Here is a 16,314-nt window from a genome sequence, read left to right on the forward strand (position 1 = left end):
AAGGCAGGTAACTATCCCCCCTGCTGGAGTAATCTTTAAACTCATGTAAGCTATGGAAACTAATAAAAGTCATCGTTGATTGATCAAAAAAAACTTTACAACTTTGTGTCGTCCTTGGTTGGCGTAGTGGTTTAGGGCCCCGGAGCCGAATCACTAGATTACGGGTTCGATTCCCGTAGGTGATACCCGTCCGTGACAGTTTGCCGGATTTTTCTCAGGACTCAACCGTTATCAATAGTATAGCAACAAGCAAGTAATATCAAGCGGCTACAAAATAGGGTAGCCAAAATCATTAGGAGAAATCACAATAATGGGAGGCCAGGGGCAGTTCCTGAGTGATTTTGACGTAATAGTCTACTCTTCTATTCCATTCAGATAAAAATCATCGAGTGGGTGTAATATATATATCCTACGGGAATTAAATCTTTCAAATACGTTGCATATATTAGATATATTGAGGATTTCTTAACTTTATTGTATATCAAAGATTTTTTTTTATTATGAGTCATGGACTTATTTTTCAAAACAATAAAAAGGGTGATAGCACTTATGTAATAAAGCAAGGATTCAAAGTTTAATTTTTATCTTAGCAAGTTCTTGATATCTCCTATTTTAAGTATTAGTCTGCATTCGGATTAGCAGGTAACTTAGGACAGTGACCATATAGCTGAGATAATCCCTCTCTACCATACAACTCCTATCTTCAACGCAACATTTTTTGGGATTTGAATGTAATATATATATGACTAGGATATACTAATTTGCTGGTTATAGACGTTGTTGAGATTGTAGCATCGCAAAAAAATATTAGGGATATAGTTATTTTATGGGCTTTAATGCATCCAATTGAGCAAAGTGAATATTTTAAAAAAATATTGGTTATGGTTAAACTAGGGTTATATATTATTGAAAATTCATTGGGACATGGGGGAAAGGCAAAACTTATTACAATATACTCTGCGTAGCATTCTCGTCATCATTATTTGCTATGATGGCTATGAGTTAGTGCGAAAAGAGGAATTATTGGCGGATACTAATCCCAATGAGTGTTCACTTAGATAATAAAAGGCGACTTGACCAGTTCACGCATTAATATTGCCCTAGTTCTCCGTCAAATCATTATTTGAAGAAACTGTCTATTTATAAGAAGGTGGCTATCTTTCTCTCTCTACTGGGCAACTATATCGTAATACAACATAGTATCATTAGATATTAGACTATTTTGTGAAACTTTTACTTGGCTATGCATCGATGTCAATAGATGTAAATCACCAAGAGGGATATTTATTAGATTGTAAGATAGCTATGGAAATTGTAAAACCATACAGATCATATGGCGCATTCTATTCACCGGGGGTTATATCGCAAATTATAAATGTTGCAATATTTTATTTTTTCAAAATTCTTTAATTTCTCAAAAGCACTCCTCGTAATAATGTTTCCAGGCCTAATTTTGCTTCCGTTATTGTATCTTTCTTTCTCGCTGGCATGTCACCCTGGACCAGGTTATCCTCATACTCCTCCCACTACTCCTCAGATTCAATTTGGTGTTCCAACTGGTAAATAGTTAGAGTTATTTTTTTATTGTCCAACTTTTCACTAGCTTAATAATTATTAGCCTGCCCAAACTGTCCTCAATCTATCTCTCCTGAGTGCGAGAACGCCGCTTGCATATTACTTCAACCGCTCTGCCCTCGAGAATGCCCTCAGGGATGCTTATTGTATAATACAGCTCCCTGTTGCACTCATTTAGGAATACCCTATTGCGAAGGATCTCCTGTTCCTAGACCGACTATGAGAAGTTGATATTAAGGGAAGAGAAAACTGAAGCTCATGACTTTTGACTAAATAAAATTATCTCTTTCAAATAATATTGCAATGGTGAGAGCAAAGTAAATCTTAGAGGAGCATAAATTTTGGTTTAGAAATAGAATTAATTTAGAGTTAAATTCATATTCTATATACACAGGATTTTCAGTAGAGGGGACAATTGAGGTCAGCTGTCCATCCTTCGCTTCCTACACATTTTCTACAAACAAACAATCCGGTGGGATCGATCTGGTCTTTGATAGCTTTAAGTCACGGATAATTATTTCCAAAGAAAGCCTGCTGCCAGTTGGGCTCGTTAGGATCCGACTCATTCGGATAGCTTCCTGAATCTGGCGTAATGTCTCGCAAAGTCTGCACTAGGTTTGTTAACAAGTCTTCGGCTCCCGTCCGCTCACTGAGTGTGGCATTTTCTAACCAGCCAGTGAAGACCGATATGTGTAAAAGGGATTTGCGCCAAGCGGGATTCACTGCATTATAGGATTCTGGGTAACAAGCAACAGCACCGCCCCCAAGAAGTGCCCCCGTGTAGAGAAACTCAGAAAGCAATCGAACTCGGATATCTACCATCACTTTTGCGAGCTGCTCGGAGGATGCATTGCTCTCCAGAGTTGATCGAGGGATCAAACGAGAGCCCATAATACCATTATAACCCATAGGTCTATCGCACCTACCAGAAACAGAAGGATTTTCACGGCATAGTGTATGAACGACCCAAGCATGGAACTATGGAAAGATGAACATCTCCCCATTGAGCATCACCTTTGTTCTGGCATGCATTGGCAATGCGTAACTTTCCATCTGCAGTCACAACCACAAATTGAAGCACATTGTCCGCACTCATGCCATGTTTCGGCGACAAATGACTATGTCCCCCGCCTTGCACATATCCCCTGCCGCACCCACTGACAAAGCTTGTCCTCCAACAACCTCTAATCCACACTTCGCTGCCTCTTTGTACACAGTTTCCCAAAGCACTCCAGCCTCTACCGTCACAGCGGAAGTTCCTTCAATGCAACCGTCAGCAGTGAATTCATCTTAGAAAATTAGGTTAGTAAGATGATGAGTCCAGATGCTTAGTCATTCAGCTGCTGTACTTCTGCCAAGGAAGTCATGGCCAATATTTTTGATGACAAGGCGCAAATTATGCGAGGACGCAAACTCTACCGTCCGCTGCACATCAAAAGTATTACTGACATTGACCACATACAAGGGAATAGCACCTTGTATGCAAGGAGTATTCCTGCCTACATTGATGGGGCATCCTTCGTCTCCATCCATCTTCCAATTAGTAAACTGCATTCCTCCTGCGAATTCGGCTCGCCAAAACGGGTTGTGCAACCGTTGCCTGGTTATATTGCATACGACCTCGTAGAAGTAAGGGTTATGGCACGGGGACCCCAATGGAAGAGGCGCTAAGAGTCTTCCCCCAACTGAGACATTGAAACGCTCCCATATATGAGCATCTGGCCAGCAACTATCTTTGGGCATGCACCTACATCTACGAGTCTCGGCCGTGTTCAAAGTCAGCAGTGCCAGGAATATAGCGACGCTCAAGGTGAATTGCGCCATTATTTTAATATACTTATAACGATAGAGAATATAGGAATATTTAAAGAATAATTATTGAAGCAGGACCACGTAGTAAAATACTTTGTCATGATGTTATTTTGCGCCTGACATTTAATATCAATATATACTCAGAAATAGTCATGAAAGGAAATTCTATGTTCCATGTGCCTACTTGTTTTACAGTTTATCTCTTTTATTTGATTTGCTTCATATTGAATAAGAAATATATTTCCGCAATTACCTGATCATCATCGTAGTTATTACAAAATCACACAATGTACTATAATGACTTGTAAAACTTTCATATGATCAAATTGTTTTGATTTAATATATATTTGAAGTTCATACCAACCTAAATTGACTACTTAGTCGCTTGACCTTGCTAAATGAATAACGGATTAATAGATCTGTAAGTAAAAATGTGTGACAAATAATCAATTGAATCCCGAGATCTTTGTGATCGATTTGATGGGATTGTACTAAGTTCAAATAGAGAATTTTGTTAAAATGACAGAAGATTCATAAGGGGTACTTGAACTGGGAAATACCAAACATTAAAAATCGTATAGCTAAAATAAAAAATATCTAATGATTTCCTAGGTTGAAATTCCGTTTAGGACGCCCTGTATACTCATGGTGTATTCACTGGAAGAAATGATATAGATATATTTAATTATATGGAATATCTCATTACTATCTTTTTAACCCATGGACCCAAGTATAAAATGTATCCTTTATGTATTCTTAGCTAAATATTTATTTCCTAAAATACTTCAGGATTATATCGACTAGTTGTCAAAGAGCTACTCTTGAGTTGCGCTGACTCCCGCATTCCTCTTGATCCAGTCAAGGTGGTACCCCAAACGAGTGAAGTATCCAATGGTAGATGCTCCTCCACAGTCATCTTTACTAATGAAGCTCGACACACCCAAAATATAGTTAGTGCCGCCAATCACCTTGTATGCGGGGCCTCCACTATCTCCATAGCAAATGCCTTTGCCCCTTACTGGCTGGTAACAAATATGGGGACCAGCAAGACCTCCCCAGTCCGGATAGTTTCTACCGCATACGCCGTCGCCGCCTACCTTGAGGTCAACTTTGAGTAGTTTATCTGAAGTATTTTGTGACTCAGTGACACCCCACCCTGCGGCGGTGATAATATCCCCTTCTTTAGGTGCATCTGGAGATATCTTAATAGGCATAGCGTTCTGTACCGAACTTGCAAGGAACAATAAACCAACATCATACTGAGCAGTATAGTGTTTATGTAATTAATATTGTTTTCAGTTTTCGTGTCTATATATCTATATTAATGTTTGCACTGGTGATTTCTAATTTACCTTCAAATCTTGATTTCTCCTGTAGTTCTCATGCTGTAATCCTCTTGTCACTCGCACTACTTGTCCACCGGAAGATGCGCTCAAACTGTTTGCGCGGATGGTTACCCCGCTGCTTTCCACACAGTGGGCGGCCGTGAGGACCACGTCAGGTTTAATAAGAGAACCAGTACAAGCATAGCTTCTTCCACGGATATACACAGTTGAAGGCAATTCTCCAGGCTTAACAGGAACTCCTCCCCAGATTTGAATATTTACAAAATCATCACCCTTTCCTACGGGTTGTGCGGAAGCAGCACCAAGCAAAAGCAGGAAGGAAAGTCCTAGTAAACGCATAATGTCAAAAATGATAAGGAAAGGTTTTCTTTGATTTTAAGGTGAAACATTGTAGAATCGGGAGCTATATATAGTCGTCAGAAGCACAGAATTTCTGGTAAAATATTGAGTTTTCAAACTGACCGTCAACTCAATGCTAAATTATGTAAATGTCAAATGACAACTCATTCAAATAAGTACGCAGTTATGTAAGATGAACAAAATTAGTTGGCATCGCACCAGTCATTAATTATTAAAGACTCTTCAGTTACTTTACACCCAAGGTAACAGTGTGTACAGTATCATATATAAACTGAAATAAACTAGTGGTAAACCAGATTTTATACCGATCAGCTTTTTCTCCTATTAGCGAATACTGGTAGGTACAAGTATCGAGAATATGATGATTTAGAGGTGAAGGGCAATGTTTCATAGGGTAGCCAAGTGTCTATCTAATCTTTTTTTTTTGCATATGGAATGATCTGAAATGATCTTAGCTAAAAGCTATGTATAAGCAAAATAATGCGCTTTGACTCTTGATCCAACAAGTCATTAACTATTGCTTAACTAATACCTAAAATTCCCGGTATCAACTTAGAAATACAGAAATGGAAAACTCTGATTCAATGCCTGTTAAACCCCCCAGAGAAAATTAGTTATATTTAGGTTCTTTAAACTACATTACCAATATGATTTCGTTATTTCTCAGTATTCCAATATATATATCAACTATTAGAGTTTATAAATTGTATATTACTTTGCCTCTCTCATCTATTCACGGTGTAAACATAAAGTTGGCACGCATAAAGTTCAAACGGTGAAATGACCGGAGCCATTCTAAAAAGGCAAACCGTAAAACCATCAGAGCTCTTCCAATGGACTTCAATTTTTCAAATTAAAAACTTTAAGTCACAGTTATATTTAATGCTCTCGAAACCTAATTGTGTAGCCCTGTCAACCTCGGATATATTTTACGTAATTTCCTGGCTTGTTTGGAACTGTCATTATCATAGGGCATGATGTGGATTGCGCTAGTATTTGAGCCAGCAAATTAGGTCTGTGGATATCCAGTGTATCTAGATAGGATAGCTCGTATAAATGCTACCTAAACCTATTAATCCACGGATACGTCGCCGTTTATCTTCTCGACAAAGAAAAAGGTTTATGCCAGAAGCAAGCTCAAAGGGACAACTTAATTATTTTACTATTAGAGTGACATTGAAGCTGCAATTGAGCTATATTTCTCCAGCACTCGACCTCTCGTAGCATTCGAACGAGTGCATTAGTCTTAATTGAATAGTTGAATTTATACATCCACCATGACATAAAATCTTTGATATTCAGAAATAGAGTTAACTTGTCAGGTGAAGTGCACAGCATTGGTTCGAGATCTCAGTCGGCTAAGTAGTGATGTTTGAGATGTAGAAAGAAAATTATTATCACCTTGATCGCATTTCTAGAATGCTCTGTCATTTACAACTAGCATATATGTATTCCATAGTTAGCTATTTAAGAAATAAATACTTGTATAGCATAAATAGAGGAAGAGGCATTTTGCACTCTCGCATATTGTTAACGCCGTTCCTTATTTTTCACTATATTCTACAGATTCACTAATGCTCCCCAAAATAAAACTATTAAGGGTTTATTAACTTCCTTTCCAAGATATGAATTCAACTGGTCTAGTGGTGATACTGTAGATATGGTAAATTATTAATAATCAATCCTTAATCGAAAGATTTCAATACAAAAATAACAGTGACAGTTATCAAGCTCTATGAAAATGATTTCGACTTCATTATTCTCACAAGAAAACATATATCCCTACAAAATAGGTATGGGTATATAAAGGAGTATTCTATGAAAGAATAATATGTAAACTGTACATTGATTTGCATAGATGATATTTCTTTCCCTTATCGTTACTAATTTTTCTTCTTTTTTTTCAAAGCTTTTAAAATGTTATTTGAGTGATCGATTAAAGGGCAACGATTGATGGCGCAGAATCTTCATACAAATGGGACAGTTATTAATACGCCAAGCCTTATCAGAACTGATTAGTCACGGCTAAAAGGTATTCGTAACTTTTATCTGACGTACTTGGGCTATCAAGGTATGCTTTATAATGTCCAAGGAACTCCACCTCTTTATTAGAATTGGTTTTCATTTTCACCGCTACGACTGAAATACAGACTGAGATTCCTGAGAAAGGCTTTATGGCTAACACTGAGGGTAATGATATCGGCGAATCAAGCGAACCTCCTATGCCAAGACTCCCTCCAACCATTCCTCCCATTTCTCGTTGGAACTTTGTGAGGAATTGGTGGCAGCGAAGTGAAACAACGTCTGAAATCGCGGAGGCTCGTCTTTTATCACGTTTGAAATTCTTTCGCATTGACAATCAAAACATTCATAAATCCGATCGTTCAAGGACTATTGCCAAAGTTGGCCTGGTTCCCCTGCGTGATGGTATTCGAAAAATCAACACTCTGGTCATAGAAAAAATCGCGAGCAGCCCCTCCCATTTGCCAGAGGAGGATAATCCAAACACCACAGTTGATAAAGCAAACCAAGAAATGGGATATACACAGGAGCCCCAAACAGACTTAACTTTACGCATACGCACAACTTCTGAAGATGACCCACCCTCTGACAAGAAAGTACTTGTAATAGCTCATGGTTATGGTGCAGGTCTGGGGTTTTTTTATAGGTAAGTTTGAGTTGATATACGAATTCTTGGATCTTATGAAATGTCATTTTGACTGTAAATATTCGGTTTTAGGAATTATAACGCTCTTAGTCAAGTTCCAGGGTGGAAATTATATGCTATTGATTGGCTTGGCATGGGTCGAAGCTCAAGGTATGTTAAATATTCCATTATAGAATAAGCTTCATATTATAAAAATAAGTGCTAATCAGTTTGTACTCTACTGTAGGCCCAAATGGCGAATATCGAAGAAACAAAATGAGTCATGGGACAGAGCTATCGACGAGGTAAGTACCATGTCAAAAAATCAAAACTGCTCTGTGCTCATTAGCAGTTGTTGTTTTATTCGCATTGATAGACGGAGGAATTTTTTGTGGATTCGTTGGAGGAATGGCGTGAGATTCACAAAATTGAAAAGATGACTTTACTTGGTCATTCGCTCGGTGGATATCTATCAGCGTGCTACGCCATTAAATATCCTGATAGAGTGGAAAAGCTCATCCTTGTTTCACCAGGTAAGCAGCACTAAATAATGTAGTAATGTCCTCTTAAGAACTGGAATTAATGTATGTTATCATTGGTTACAGCTGGTATCCCAGAAAACCCCACAGAACCTTCCGAGAGCTTGGACAATAGGACTAAGCCAAATGTGATTGATACCTCATCATCCGCCTCAAACCCCCACGAAGATGTGAAAGTAGATGATCTAGACCCCGAAATTCAAATGGCAGGTGCGCAGGTACCAGAGAGTCAGCCTCCGCCTACTCCAAGACGAAGATTGCCTACCTGGGTCAGGCACGTTTGGGAAGCTAATATAACGCCCATGTCAATTATGCGTAAAATCGGTCCATTCGGTAGAGTGACTTTTTGCCTATTTGTTCCACCTCACCTAGTGAAAATTTACTTGGATTATCTTTTTTTGTCATGCTACCCAAATAGGTCCGTATCTTGTCAATGCATACACTACACGACGATTCCATTATCTTGACGATCAAGATAAACATGATCTCTATGACTACATCTATCATATCTCATCCTCACCCGGTTCAGGTGAATATGCAATGGGTATAATATTTGCGCCGGGAGCTTATGCGAGAAGACCGGTAGGCTATAATTTCACTAATGCATACCATAATCTATTTGCAATGGCCAGAAATAACGATTCGCTTTTTGATTCACTGCTTATAGTTGATTAGAAAGCTTCATCATTTAAAGACCCCAACTGTATTTTTATATGGGTAAATAGTTTTCATGTATTTAAATTTTTATCTATTCGACTGACTTATTTTAAATTACATTTGATAAATAGCGATAGAGGTATGTGAGAATCATTAAACTTGTCGCTTTTTCCAATATCTATGATGTTGGCTATGTTTAATTCTTTGCTGTCTTTAGACTGGATGGATTATCGAGGTGGTGAAGCGGCGCAAAAAGTTCTACAAGGACCTTCGAAGCTTAAGATTATTCCACAAGCGGGGTATGTTGAAATTTATTCAACTTCAAATTGCTATTTCAATTTTGTTGGTGAACTTAAGAGATAATCTGATCCTCTGGTATAGGCATCATATTTATCTAGACAACCCGCCTGCATTCGACAAGGCGATAATCGAGGAGATGACGTACTAGATCATATCTGGAAATTTTAAAGAGCTATCGTGCAATCCGATTAATCAACACCCATTTAAAATCTCAGCCAGTTTATTTTAAATGCAATGCAAATTGTTCTTTGAGACTATGTTTTTAACAAGACTAACATTATAGTCTAAAAAAAGTTCATTCCTAACAAAAATACTATTTAATTCACACGTTCGTTCATTACATGATTATACACTTAAATAGAGATTCTATTCAGAAATAGATGCTTGAACGCCTTTTACTCAGCATCATGGAGGTTATGGTGTGCTGAACCATTGAACTTGCAAAACATACATGTTTGCAGTATTGTCACACCAATCTTAAAAGTTTCGTGTTGAACTTGACACGACATCCGTAATGGTTGCTGAGATATAATCTTTCGGTCCGTCATTTTGGCCAAAGATAAAACCACAAAATTAACGCATTAGTGTATAGATGTTTCTGTAGATAGATGCGCACAGCTATCGCATAATAGTAACCAATTCGATTAACTTTACCCCCACAGCTAATATGGCTAGGGCTTCTTTCAGCTGAGCTCCAAGAGTTTTATTACCAGACTTTGATCGACAAAGGAGTGTTATGAAGAAGAGCGTAAGTGCATTTGCTTCTAGTAGATCGCAGATCACAGAAAGATAAGTAGAGATATCCTTCCTTGTGGAGGAATGGAACCGGAGTTTCCCTTTTTAAGCTCGAAGACAAAGCTTAAGGTTTTAGAGGTGTTCCTGGGTCAAGTGGATTTCACTCTCTTGGACCTATTTTGTGATTTCTACGAGTCATTGGGGCCGAGTAAGATTAAAGCATGTAATTTGCCACCAAAAACGTATTGGGAAAGAGCCCTACACTCCCAAAGAAAGTAATAAATATCCTCACTATGCCCACGATTCCACACCAGAATTGCTCATTCAAAGTCTTTATCTGCTCCTGAGATGCCCCTTGTAAAACCCGCCGCTCATGGTCAACATCGTTCGTTGTTAGTAGCAAACTCTCGATTTAAACGATCAGATGATAATCAACTTCGCATTTGGATGTTATTTAAAGACATTCACAGCCAACTCTCCACAATCGACGAAATCAGCTCGGAATTAACTGCCTATCTTCCCGATATTAATGATAGCGAAGAAAGAAAATCCTATATTGAAAGAACATGCGCCGAGTTGGAATCAAATCTAACCGGCAAAGGTTTGCGGCTCCGAGTACATCTGAATAGCTTCCAGGAATTAAAGGACTTACTGGGGGATTATTTCCACGTGAGCGCGCCATCTTTAAGCTCCTCCTTCTACGATTCAATTACATCCTCCGGACCATCCGCATCACCAACCTCAAACATTGCCATTAAGGGTCATATGCTATTTGAACGATATTCGCACCTTACTCCCCGAACTTCTAGTAGAGTCGAAACAGCCGATAATGCTCTCGCGAAGCGAAATATTCTACAGTACCTTTTTGAGGTGTACTGTTCGAAGTGTTTTTTTTACCACAAGCCCGTAAACGTTCCAGAGATGCTGGACAATTTTAACAATAGAAATTTACCACTTGGCTTCGTTCACTCTTGCATTGCCTGGGCATCGCTCCACGTCTGTGTTGCTGCATCCCTTCTTTTTTTTTTTCTTTTTCTTAGCTTATCAGTTCTTTATGCGACAGGTCTATCAATTTCATCTTAATGTTCCCTATCGCAATCAACTGGCTTCTATTAGAGAGCATTGCTACCAAGAAGCACTCACCTGGTTAGGTGATCAGCATGATGAACCCGAGTCTCCACTCTCAGTCCTCGCTGCTCTGAACTTGAGCGTATACTGCATGCTGGATATGAGAATATCGGAATCTCGGACGCTGTTGGCTCATGCCGTCTTGATGGAGCAATATTTGGAGCTAGGAGGAAAATGGAATGCTCACGATGCAATGCAGATGGAAACTAAAAAGCGGCTAAAGTGAATATTATACATTGATTCTGTGTAATCTCTCCGCCCTAGCGATAATGGTATATCACATAGGCTCTCGCTCATGTGCTGGGATTTTGCGACAACGCTCTACTGCGGGTCGATTCCCTTGATGCCTGTCCCCTCCGATTTGAGTGAGTACCGGCCCGCTTTTTTCCCGCACGAAGATGCAGAGACTCGGCGATCACTGGTAGGCCAATTCAAGGTTGCCAATTTTGCATATTTCCTGATTCGCTAATGGAGCGCTTCTCATTTTCGCCTAGGAGCTGCTCATGACCGGCGCTGCTGGTTACACTAGGCTGTTCAAGCTACCAAACATAGATTGGAGGGCCTCCGATGCTGAGATTCTCTCCATCCTCTTTCTGCTGTCCCAGGGCTTTATGAGAGCATTCCCTCGGCTGTTGGAGGCCGGCCTGGACTTTGGCTATAGCGAAGAAAAAGATGTGTGGAGGCAAAGCGGAGGAAAGGGGATCAGTGCCTTCACCTCGGCAGACCTCAGCTATTACACGCATGTGTGCAGTGTGATGTGCCAAGTATGGCTCAACTTCCTCGAGCCAAAGGTTTTGCCTCCGCCCAACCGCTTCAACACGCCCATTATGCGAGAACTTCAGGTGACAGCGTTGGACGCGTGCGTTCCTGTCGCACGATGGATATCGAATATATTCCTGGAAATTGCGTCTCGAAAGCTGTGGTGCGGACAATCACCGTGCCACGCCAATTTTGTTGCCTGCCGTGCGCACCGCCTCATAGCATTGCACCATTGGCGAAGAGAGGCGCGCCAAAATAGTCTCCTTTTCTTAATCAAGATGCGGCACGTTTTCAAATGCGAGCCTGTGCGATTTATGACAGTGGCGGCTTCAGTATCACATTGGCTGGGCGAGGTCCTCGTTAGGGATTTTGGGTGCAATTTCTAGTCTATTTCATTATTTCGTTGAAAAGTGAAAATATTGGGGGCCGATGTGCTGTCTTTTGCCGCTTTAACACTGTATAGGCAATCTGAAATAATGTATGGTTTGAATATCTTCCATATTATTTGATTTCACACTCTTGGTCGGATTGTAGAGCCCACGGTTTCATAAAATTTACGATAGCATTAGTAAATGATAAGCTATTCCCAGCTTATCGATTCAGCGCAATAAAATATCCAAGCCATTTGAAGGAGTGAGGCCTATTCTTGATTTATTTTGGATTAACTCTCCAGAATCTCGCCAACATGATTATGGATAGACACAGTTTGTTATGCTTGTCGGATAGGCATTTTTGTTTAGCGGAAAGCTTGGCTGCCTATGTAGTCTTTTTAACTATTCTTACTCGTGCAACAGCGTGGGAGAAAGTGGGTTGCAATATTCAATACTGTATGGTAACATAGTTTCATGTATAGATGCAAGAATGGAAGTATTCTAACCAGCATGTTTGCAACATTGAGATGATTTTATGCTAATAAACAAATGTGTTCTTCGTCAATTAAACACACATTGAACGGAGTATATTTACGAAAGGACGAGGATGCTAGATAAAGTCAACAACAAATCTCCTCCTTATTGATACATTTTGGCTATGATTCTATTTCGTGGTCCGTCAATATATCCAACTGAAATGATTTAATAACATGTTCCACTCGATTGGGATTCAAGAACTGATTTCTCAACATTACGACCAATAATACGAAATTTCAGCCTCGCATCAAATCTACAGCTTTTGTGATATATCTCTATAGTATGCTTATCTTCACAACCAATAAGATTGATATGCATTTTAAGCATACTATTATCAGTGTACACTTAAGTATAGGCTTAGAAAAATTCAAGCCCGATGGCACAAAATACTGATAATACTAATTTAAGCATTGGTCTTATAGTTATCAAGATGATCCGTTTTTATTTCACAAGCTTCTTCGTCCGGCATTATACGTCTTTCACCCATCATGTTAATAACCAAATATCTTAGGTAACATACTCTCTTTGTCTTGGATAAATCTAAATCAGCAAACAATACAATAGGGCAAAAATCAGAGGCAAAAAAGCTAGCTTCACCAATAAATGGGATCATATGACTAAGAATCATGTATTTGGGTGATAGAAGATCACAAGTAGGCGTGCAAAATTAGGTTGGTTTAATGTTTGGGCTTCATGTTTTTGAGCTCTGTGACCGTTTCTAATACTCTGTTTTGCGGAGTAGGCTGCGTTATATGTTGACCAATAGGAAGAAAAAGATGGAGCTCCACTATACTCCTTAACTCTAGGAGTGCCACAAACGTGTGAACATGCGAATTTGGGCTTGAAATCGAGGCTAATATACTCTTAAATGTGCGCCCTTTTAAGCCAATTTTATCTTAAACACGCCTTTTTTGACCTTGATTTTGGAGCTCTGGGAATTCTAGTCAGCCATATTTTAGAGCCAAGAAATATATAAGCCATCACCTACTGCTTATTTTATCATGCATCGCCTTGTCGTTTTTTTCTTTTTTGCACATTTATTTTTGATTCGATCTAGTTTACATAGGAATAACGGAGAAAGATGGGTAACTTTTAAGCAATTTCTCAACTTTTTAGCGGCTTATAAAAGCCGGCGTTTTTATTAAGATTTTCTCTATAGTGACCATGGACAAATACCTCAAAGCACAATTGGATTATTTGAAGGAGGATTATAACAAATTCGATAGCGAAGACAAATCCCAAGATAACATCGAAGCAGGCGTAATGACTTTGAAAGCAGCGCAAAATGTTCTAGAAACGGTCAAGGACCATACTGTGAACAACGATAATTTATATGTATTTAAGAAGCTCACCTTTAATTTAAGAACAATATTGCTTCATATGGGTGCTCGTGACATTTAGCGAAGACAATTAATGCACAAGGGAGCCAGTATATCTAGCATAATATCATATAGCAAAATCTTCATTTTATTCAGTTATCTTAATTATATGTAATATACCACCTCAAGTAATAAATAACCAGCACTTTCATAGCCTCAATACAATCCAAATCATTGCAATTCAAAGTGAATTTTTTTTTGGTGCCTCCATGCTGCAACCACCAGGCAGTAATTGCTCCATTTTTACGCTCCCCTATGGCAAGTGGTATGGCACCAGTCAAACAATTACCAGGATCAATATGATCGCTTCTAGATACTCGCAATAGCTCTGATGCCCATTCACTGCAGCCTGTCAAACTTATACTGTGCTGACTTTGATATACAGATGTAGTACATGGGTTATCATCAAAATTTCTTTCCGATAAATGAGATTCTGCAAGCGTCTAGGTGAACCAAAGAGACTCGCTATTTTCCAATAATCCTTTAATGGGCCTCGAGCTACCATTACAGTGCCATTAGGTAGAGCCTGCTTAAGAGTGTCCAGCATAATTGTTGCTGCATCCTTCGCAGCCATTTTTCCGCCTTCTAATTCACACCTCAAGTACGCACATGGTGGCTTAATTGGCAGCTGTAGAGCATGCAGATTCTTGTTTAGTCGGTGCCACAATTTTTCTGGCCAAGATGTTTTGCAGCTACAACGTCCGCCCAATGTGAGAACGATCCACAATGCGAGAGGGAAAGATTTAACGACAGGTTTGACTACCTCCAATAGATGCGCAGATTTCACATATTTAAGCTTGTCTTGTCCCAAATCTGTTGTAATCTTCATAGTGTCGTTCCATCCAAGTATAATATGTGCGGTTTGTGCCATACACTCAACACATGCTATTGCAGACCGACGCAACTTGCTATTATAGACATGATGTAACCCCCCTACGCTCAAACAAGCGTGAGGATAACCTATCCATGCATATTGAGCAGCTGTATCGACCACCCATACTGGGGGACGCCTATACCATATCTCGGATAGTAAATGTAGGAAAAAACTCCCAATATGGGATGCTCTACTATACCCAGCTTCGGCTGCACCATCACTTAGTAATTGCATGAATCTACCCGCACAGGATCTTATTGCTGTTTGCACCGGATGACCACCTATTGTGACATGGGCTCTGCATGCTGCATATTGCCATCTGATTAACGGCGAGCCGGTGCGTGATAACCTCGCAGCATTGAGGGTAATTCTAGCCTGCAGGTTTGATGTCCTGTAGTTAACATTCGGCCTAGTATCCTCCAGTTGTTGTTCATGTGACGATCGTTCTATATCTAGTAGTATCGATCTCTGATAGCCACGTGAATCAGGAGGATCAATGATAATTCCACACTCCAGATTTATTGACATGCACACCATGAATATTCCCCCGGATACTGCGAATACACAGGTACGCCAATGCCAAGGGCCACCATACTCACGGCTTGCTGCCAAAGTAGATTGCCATGAGCAGTGATAAACCACCTACCCGCAGCCTTGCTCATCATCAGAACCGTGGCATCCCCTGGCTGTATAGACGTAAAGTAATGAAGTGCAGTCATTCCGCCACCACGTTTGCAAGGTCCTCCAGGGAACTCTTGCGCGCGCGAAGGCCTAATTTGGATGATTTTGCGCGTGACTTGGTCGAAAAGTATCCCGTCTCCTCTTGGCTCCCACCGCTCACTCTGAACGCAGACGGGTAATAATCCATTTTCTTTGCCTTCAGAGGCCAGCCATACCGGGTCGATGTTGGAGGACGACCAGGCATGATCTAAGTCTGAATAGTCGTTGTGTTACGACGATTATTTCATACTTATACAAATATGTATAAGCATGTATCTTATCATCATTATTAGTCATCATCACCTATTCTATCATATATATAGGATGTGCTTTCTCTCTTTTGAATTCCTTTGGTGTGTGTTATTTGTGTTATCCCTTATGACTGTTTTTCATTCCTTTTTATCAATATACTCTTATTAAAATCCAACAGATCAAGAGTCTCATTAACTATATTGCGCTCACGTAGCAGGGCGCGCATACGCAGCGCCATCCATTCGTTCGATTGTTATGCCGGGTGGAGCGAACTATACGGCATAGGCGCTGCGTATGCGCGCCATGCTACGTGAGCGCAATAT

General features: G+C 39.8%; 7 protein-coding genes across 7 annotated transcripts in view; 3 read left to right on the plus strand and 4 right to left on the minus strand.

Moving 5' to 3' along the window:
• Window positions 1–2,079: 2,079 nt before the first annotated feature.
• Window positions 2,080–2,484, minus strand: VTP21DRAFT_3200 (uncharacterized protein; the record flags this gene model as incomplete). Its single annotated transcript, XM_069393478.1, has 1 exon — window positions 2,080–2,484. The coding sequence occupies one exon, from the start codon at window positions 2,482–2,484 to the stop codon at window positions 2,080–2,082; it is 405 nt and encodes a 134-aa protein (XP_069249810.1).
• A 183-nt stretch (window positions 2,485–2,667) lies between these two features.
• Window positions 2,668–3,399, minus strand: VTP21DRAFT_3201 (uncharacterized protein; the record flags this gene model as incomplete). Its single annotated transcript, XM_069393479.1, has 2 exons — window positions 2,668–2,864; window positions 2,925–3,399. The coding sequence occupies 2 exons, from the start codon at window positions 3,397–3,399 to the stop codon at window positions 2,668–2,670; spliced, it is 672 nt and encodes a 223-aa protein (XP_069249811.1).
• Window positions 3,400–4,202: 803 nt separating this feature from the next.
• Window positions 4,203–5,072, minus strand: VTP21DRAFT_3202 (uncharacterized protein; the record flags this gene model as incomplete). Its single annotated transcript, XM_069393480.1, has 2 exons — window positions 4,203–4,646; window positions 4,740–5,072. The coding sequence occupies 2 exons, from the start codon at window positions 5,070–5,072 to the stop codon at window positions 4,203–4,205; spliced, it is 777 nt and encodes a 258-aa protein (XP_069249812.1).
• Window positions 5,073–7,267: 2,195 nt separating this feature from the next.
• VTP21DRAFT_3203 (uncharacterized protein) lies at window positions 7,268–9,384 on the plus strand (the record flags this gene model as incomplete). Its single annotated transcript, XM_069393481.1, has 8 exons — window positions 7,268–7,761; window positions 7,834–7,911; window positions 7,988–8,045; window positions 8,117–8,273; window positions 8,346–8,612; window positions 8,698–8,861; window positions 9,154–9,235; window positions 9,335–9,384. 8 exons carry the CDS (start codon window positions 7,268–7,270, stop codon window positions 9,382–9,384), a joined length of 1,350 nt encoding a protein of 449 aa, XP_069249813.1.
• Window positions 9,385–10,055: 671 nt separating this feature from the next.
• VTP21DRAFT_3204 (uncharacterized protein) lies at window positions 10,056–12,244 on the plus strand (the record flags this gene model as incomplete). Its single annotated transcript, XM_069393482.1, has 5 exons — window positions 10,056–10,213; window positions 10,286–10,828; window positions 11,088–11,321; window positions 11,385–11,520; window positions 11,594–12,244. 5 exons carry the CDS (start codon window positions 10,056–10,058, stop codon window positions 12,242–12,244), a joined length of 1,722 nt encoding a protein of 573 aa, XP_069249814.1.
• A 1,603-nt stretch (window positions 12,245–13,847) lies between these two features.
• Window positions 13,848–14,167, plus strand: VTP21DRAFT_3205 (uncharacterized protein; the record flags this gene model as incomplete). The annotated part of the gene is made up of 2 exons (XM_069393483.1): window positions 13,848–13,851; window positions 13,926–14,167. 2 exons carry the CDS (start codon window positions 13,848–13,850, stop codon window positions 14,165–14,167), a joined length of 246 nt encoding a protein of 81 aa, XP_069249815.1.
• A 595-nt stretch (window positions 14,168–14,762) lies between these two features.
• VTP21DRAFT_3206 (uncharacterized protein) overlaps window positions 14,763–16,314 on the minus strand; it is a gene marked incomplete at both ends in the record, with an annotated part of 2,463 nt that continues 911 nt past the window's right edge. Inside the window, 4 exons of the mRNA XM_069393484.1 lie at window positions 14,763–14,837; window positions 14,909–15,155; window positions 15,219–15,471; window positions 15,546–15,947. Coding sequence (XP_069249816.1) covers window positions 14,763–14,837; window positions 14,909–15,155; window positions 15,219–15,471; window positions 15,546–15,947 — 977 coding nt within the window. The remainder of the gene's footprint in view (window positions 14,838–14,908; window positions 15,156–15,218; window positions 15,472–15,545; window positions 15,948–16,314) is intronic.

This window comes from Calcarisporiella thermophila, assembly GCF_041956535.1.
Source record: "Calcarisporiella thermophila strain CBS 279.70 unplaced genomic scaffold VTP21scaffold_16, whole genome shotgun sequence".
In the NCBI taxonomy this organism is placed as follows: domain Eukaryota; kingdom Fungi; phylum Calcarisporiellomycota; class Calcarisporiellomycetes; order Calcarisporiellales; family Calcarisporiellaceae; genus Calcarisporiella; species Calcarisporiella thermophila.